We start from the raw sequence: 6,513 nt of genomic DNA, 5'->3' as shown, positions 1-6,513 counted from the left end.
GTGGGGATTTGCCCCCTATTGGTGAGGTCAGGTGCTGATGATGGGGATTTGCCCCCTATTGGTGAGGTCAGGTACTGATGCTGGGGATTTGCCCCCTATTGGTGAGGTCAGGTACTGATGTTTGATGAGAAGACCTGGCTCACCATTCTAATTCACCCCAATGGTGTTCAGTAGGGTTGAGGTCACGGCTCTGTGCAGGACATTCGAGTTCCTCCACACCAAACCGGTGACCCCATGTCTTTATGGAGGGGGCTTTGTACCCCGGGGTACAGTCATGGGGTAACAGAAAAGGTTCTTCACCCAACTGTGACCACAAGGCTGGAAGAGCACAATTGTGTGCAATGTCCTTGTATGATGGAGGATTACCGGGACCCCTCACTGGAGACACCTGGACCCCATTATTTGGATTGGGGGATGGTATTGGGTTCAGGGACTGTTGGCCATGCTGTGTACTTTGTAGGGGTAACACAAATTTGGCTTCATGTCAGGATTGTGGATTTTTTTTAACCAGACAACAAAAGGATAAAAGGAAACAAAATCTCACAAAACTGTCCAGAGAACGTACCAGTGCAGAGACGCTGGCTCCACCTGACGACTCCCCGAATATTGTGACAGATCCGGGGTCACCCCCAAAATCCTCAATGTTCTCCTGAACCCATTTCAGGGCCGCCACCTGGTCAAAATGTCCGTAATTTCCAGAAGCCTGGCCGTCTCCGGTGCTGGGACACAAAGGATGACATGAATCAGAATATAACATTTATAGGATGTATGAGGAAGGAGGAGGGGCTACGGCTCATACTAGGTGCTGATAGGTGGGGACATTCAGGACAGCCAATAGTGTAAGGAGGCGGATCCTGTGTACTCAGGTTACATGTTCCCTGTTCATTCTGTGTTTGTCACCTACCTGAGGAATCCCAGAACACCGAGTCTGTATTGGATCGTCACTAACACCACGTTTTCATGAGCGCTCATAGCGGAGCCATCATGCATTGCAGCCGTCCCCATAACTAGCCCTCCGCCATGTAGGAAGACCATGACCTGGGGGAAGGAGAGAGGGGATCAATCACTGATGGGGCAGTATCAGACCGGGGGAATCTGACCATGGGGCAGTTCCTTCTGAACACAAATATATAGTTATATAGCACAATGAGACTCAGGACTCCCACACAGGGGTGGCAGTGTGACCCCATGGGGGTGCCGGGCAGGTGGGAGACCACAGGGATCACTTACAGGTAGCGTGGCGTTGTCACCCCGGTCTGATGGGGTATAAACATCCAGGTACAGACAGTCCTCAGATGTGGGAGGAAGGGTCACCTCCATCTCAACAACTTTCAGCATTTGTCTGAGCAACGCCACATATTGGGGACACCTGAAAAGAAAGAATTCATAATGAAGAGGTGAGGAGGGGATCAGGGGCAATGAACTGGGATGATGGGGGCCCCTTATAATGGGAACAGGAGGTGTACAGACCCAGGAACTCAGCATAGGGATGGTGGGAACCCCTCAGAGGATCACCTAAGATTTGGAGCCAATAGGACCCCCAGGACTTACATGGCTGAACGTTCGGTGGCCTCTCTCACTGACTTCCAGGGTTCTGGTGGTTCTGGTGCTGTAAACCGTAGCGCCCCCAATGGTGGTTTTGCAAAAGGGATGCCATAGAAAGCGTCCACGGTTCTCTCTATCTCCTTCACCGATAACGTGGCCCCTCGGAGTTTCCCGTATTTGGTGACCACCAGGGGCCCGCCATCATCACCTGAGAGCAGAATACACCATGAAGTGATATTAATCTTCCTATCAATGTGGTGGGGTGAGAATTGGTGGGTATTTGGCAGAATCTTCCCCTATTGTACCCTTGGGGGGGGGGGGCGGGGGTAAATGGACCTGGATGTGTTGTGGTTCCGGTGCAAAGGTTGCAGGCAGAGGGGTGCTCAGGGTTGAGGGGAATCGGCCAGCAGAGTTTGCAAGAATGTATTTCCCGTATTTGGGCTCTACGGCTGTGTCCTGATCCCCCAAATATCACAATGTTAGAATCATCCAACCCTAAAGATAAAACCCTCTCTGCAACAATTTAATCTCTTTATTGAAATAATCTATAATGGTCCTGCCATTAAGCTCTTTGTTCAGGCACTTCCTGTTATGGAACGGTAATGGGTCCCAGCCTCCCCCCATAAAACAGAAATCTCAGCGTTGAGTGCAGGGAGCCCGCTATACATTGATTGATTTATAATGTCCGAATCCTACCTGTCCTGAACTCTGCCTGGATGGTGCAACACAGGAGAAGGATTGGGATGAGAGCTCTCATGTTTGTGTGATCAGCGGGAGGAGGAGGTTTGTTATATACCGAAATACAGACAAGCTCATTGGCTGGTGATTGTCCTCGCTCACTGCAACATGATTCTAAACTGTGCACCCAGGCGCGGTGACAACCTCTTCTGGCACGGTGACAACCTCTTCTGGCACGGTGACAACCTCTTCTGGCACGGTGACAACCTCTTCTGGCACGGGGAGAGCTGGGGTTGGCCGAGGTAACTGATATGAGTGCCAAGGTACAACAATGTTAGAGTGGCGGTGATATATGGAGAGACTCTGCTTTCACTGTCACACAGCACAATATTCACTCAGTCCATGGGGGACCCCAGCAAGGGGAGGACCCCACCTTATATTCAATGTGTGAAGGACAAGGAACATTCTTTCAATGCAGTGACAGAGAGGACAACCGGCAGTAGGAGCAATGGAGGTCATTTATGTCAAATTAGAACAATAATCTGTGAAGGTTGGGGTGACACCACATGTCTTCCATCTACCCTGTTTCCCCGATTATAAGGCACTGTCTTATATTTTTTGAAATGCCAAAATATGCCCTAGGTCTTATTTTCAGGGGATGTCTTATTTTTCCATGAATATAGCTCTGACATATACCATAGTGCTGTACAGAGAACACTGAGCCAGTCCCATCAGTCTCTGTACAGAGGAGCTAACACTCTAATGTCCCCCCACAGTCACACACTATTATTATACATTTATATAGCTCTGACATATACAGACAGATAACACTGTGAGCATTACTAGTTAATGTTCCAGTGTAAAGTTGACAATGATAAATCTGGCCATCGATAATCCGGTTCCTTCAGTTTGCCCGCATGAATTTCTGATAACATTTACAATACAGGGACTGTAGTACACTGTTTGACCACTGATGTTTTGATGGCGCTGTTCTGCAAAAACAGCTTGCTTGCTATACTAAATACACGTTGAGGCGTCGCTGCTCCCTGGAACCGTGCCAGATGTCCGCAGTGCAGCGAGAGGAAGGCTGGTCTGTGTGTGGAGGTATATATACATATATATTAGTAGAAACTGAAACTAATTCTTGTATGAGGATGCCCATGACTGGTTCTCTTTAATTCTGGCCCAATGAGTCAGTTCCAGCAGTGCTGAGCCAAGTATTTGAGTCTTACCCGGTGCGAGCGAAGTTGGCCCAATATTTCATGACATTCTTGCTGAGGATCTTCTCATCTTCATCTGTCACACCTGGAGGAGAGAAGAGACACAAAGTGGAAATATCGCGGGAAGTGATTGGCTGGATATAAAATGAGCTCACAGGTGACCAATCACCGGCCCCACCCATGAGGTCTGTGGTGGCTCCTGGAAGGCAGATTTACCTGAGAAGAGAACGCCCTCCCCTAGGAAAGGTCCTCCAATCACAAAGAATAACTCATCCCCATGGTCGGCCTTCACAAAATCCGGCTTAATGTCTTTAAAGACGGAAGGGCGACGGCGGAACTCATAGAAGTAGACGGGATGTCCGGAATCTGGGGATAAGAAGATGGCTTTAGGGTCAGGAGGTGAAAATGGAACTTAAACTCAAATAAATGCAAAGTCTACGTCCTGCTGCCCCATTACCTGATCTGGAATAGGCTTAGGGCCCCCCATACTGGGGTCCCCGGGGTCCCTTCAACTACCACCATTGCCTAGGGATCCTTTCACCACCATTATTGCCCAGGCCCTCCCAGCTATCAGCATCCCCAGGGCCCCTTTAAATAGCATCATATTAACGGCCCCTTCAGCTACCAATATTCTCTCTTCAGAGGCCCTTCAGTAACTAGGGTGCCTTTTACTAGCACCAAATTTGGTTTCCTTTCATCTATCACCAACCCCATGGCCCCTTTAACCTATCAGCATCCCCAGGGCCCCTTTAACCTATCAACATCCCCAGGGCCCCTTTAATCTATCAGCATCCCAGGGCCCCTCCAGGTACCACCATAGCTCCCCACACCCCAGGCTCCATGTATGAGATGGATATATTGGGACACGCGGGACATTGTGGATTCACCTCTGTGATATTTTGCGGTTCTCAGGGCCGGTATTACAAACATGAGGTCTCCGCACATGTCCAGGAACCGGTCTCGTATCTCCAAGGGATCCGTCTCATCTCCGAAATATTCTTCAACCAGCAGGGGAATGCCAGGGCCCAGCATTGACTGTAATGATGAGAAATCACACGATGATCATTAATCCCGGCTCATGCTAGCATCGGCGTCTTCTCGGGCTGTGACCAATCAGAAAGCAGCTTACTGAAGTCAGATTGGTAAGAAGATGATTTCTGAATCCTGCCGATGAGTTATTGTGTTACAGTTTTTAATTGATATGAGACCCCCTTTAGCTCACTTATTTATCTGTTCAGTTATTATATATTCTGTTACCTGACATAAATCTTAAAATAACACACCAGCTGAAAGTCAGATCTGGCTTACAGTGTGTGGCTGCCCTGCAAGCTGATTATTAGATAAAGAGGTGGCCCTATAGGTCGGTGATAGCTTATGTCACTGGTGGGGGAGGGGCCAGGGGGCGGGGCAGTGACACAGTGTCTGCAGAAATGAAGGATCTGATAGGTGTTGTCACCCTTCCTATGATATGTGGGGTGGTACAGATTGTCTGCCATGTACTCCTATAATTCCGTATATGTGTCCTGCCTGCGAGCTTAGCTGTAGTCCCTTTAGGAAGATTAGATACAGCGGCATTGTATTGATCGGATTGGTTGAAATTCCTATTTCAGGTGATGTCACCAGCACAGACGTAACAATAAAACAACACAAAGCCGATCAATGTGCATTGCATGGACAAACACCGAGCGGATCATACCAGGACGGGGTGCTCCCGCAGCGTAGCGATGGCCGTTTCTCGATCCATTCCTTCCACCAATCCGCTTATATTCATGGCCTGCAGGTGAGGACAGCAAATCAGGCATGGAATTAAAAAGAAAACCAGAAACGAAATAATTGCAACTAATATTATTACAAAGTATTTATATAGCGCCGACATTTTACGTAGCGCTGCACAAAGTCCATAGTCATGTCAATTATAGGAGAACTCCAATACTGCTGATCCCTTGCGTTGGGACGCAGCTTACCCAATCGAGCATTCTATATAAAAGGATTATGGATGTGATACAGCTGGTGGAAGGTGAAATACTCCCAGTAAGGAAGGGGTTATAGGGTGATTGGTATCCTTTATAGCAAATTCTAAAAACAAAATAATAATATAAATATAAAAATATACATAAATAATAATATACACAAATAATATAAATATATACATAAATATTTAATATACATAAATAAATAATATAAATATATATAAAATAACAAATCATAATAAAGTTGCCTCTCACCGAGGGGAGGATCCAGCCGAATTCCTGCTCCGCCACACCCGTTATAAACTCAACCGGGTTGTTTTCTTTTTCCGCGAAGATTTGCTCTGGCGGCTTGGTGAGGAAGACGCCATCAATGGTTCCAGGGAGACTCAGTAATTTCTGCAAATAAAAATGTCATTAATGGGACCCCCGCAGCATGAAATATGTCACTATAGTCACAGGGAGAGGCGCACACATGGCATGCTGCTGTGCCAGGAAGAACTCCGGACACAGAAATCCTGCACACAGCTGACCTGATACAGAGATGGATTTGTACCATTACAGTTACAGCTGCAAGATTTCTCCGCTTTCCTGAATGAATGTTCTACAAGCCCAGAACATAAAGATTGCAATGCCGAAGTGCATCTCATGGTGCCATTGGCAGGGAACTTTATGATTTTCCACATTACATAATTCAATAATTCCACCTTTCATATATTACCCAAACACATTATTAGTAGCATTGGAAATTGCCAAATATTATAGGCACTGAAATCATAAAATCATTGTTATTTGAAGAAGAATGGGAGAAATGGGCATAGAACTGATTATTATATAATTGTTCTGCTTTATCTTAAACCACAATGTTTTCATGTCACGTTTTATATATTATACACGGAGTAACAATGGGCACTATATGCACCCCATCATACATTTTGCACCACAGACCTGACCTTGTGCTAAAAAAACCCAAATTATGGTAACATGACAAGAGATGCTAAACCACCCACATGAAGACCACCAACATAAAGACCACCCACATGTAGACCACCCACATGAAGACCACCCACATGAAGACCACCCACATGAAGACCACCCACATG

General features: G+C 46.8%; 1 protein-coding gene across 1 annotated transcript in view; it reads right to left on the bottom strand.

Annotated features, from left to right (window-relative positions):
• Positions 1–6,513, bottom strand: part of LOC140338460 (uncharacterized) — a gene marked incomplete in the record, with an annotated part of 18,373 nt that overhangs the window by 6,455 nt on the left and 5,405 nt on the right. The window contains 10 exon segments of the mRNA XM_072422696.1: positions 566–719; positions 905–1,038; positions 1,231–1,369; positions 1,552–1,753; positions 2,242–2,384; positions 3,456–3,528; positions 3,660–3,809; positions 4,331–4,478; positions 5,140–5,217; positions 5,669–5,798. Coding sequence (XP_072278797.1) covers positions 566–719; positions 905–1,038; positions 1,231–1,369; positions 1,552–1,753; positions 2,242–2,384; positions 3,456–3,528; positions 3,660–3,809; positions 4,331–4,478; positions 5,140–5,217; positions 5,669–5,798 — 1,351 coding nt within the window.

The sequence above is a fragment of the Pyxicephalus adspersus genome, chromosome 9 (assembly GCF_032062135.1).
Source record: "Pyxicephalus adspersus chromosome 9, UCB_Pads_2.0, whole genome shotgun sequence".
Taxonomy (NCBI): domain Eukaryota; kingdom Metazoa; phylum Chordata; class Amphibia; order Anura; family Pyxicephalidae; genus Pyxicephalus; species Pyxicephalus adspersus.
This window is presented reverse-complemented; position numbering and strand designations above follow the sequence as displayed.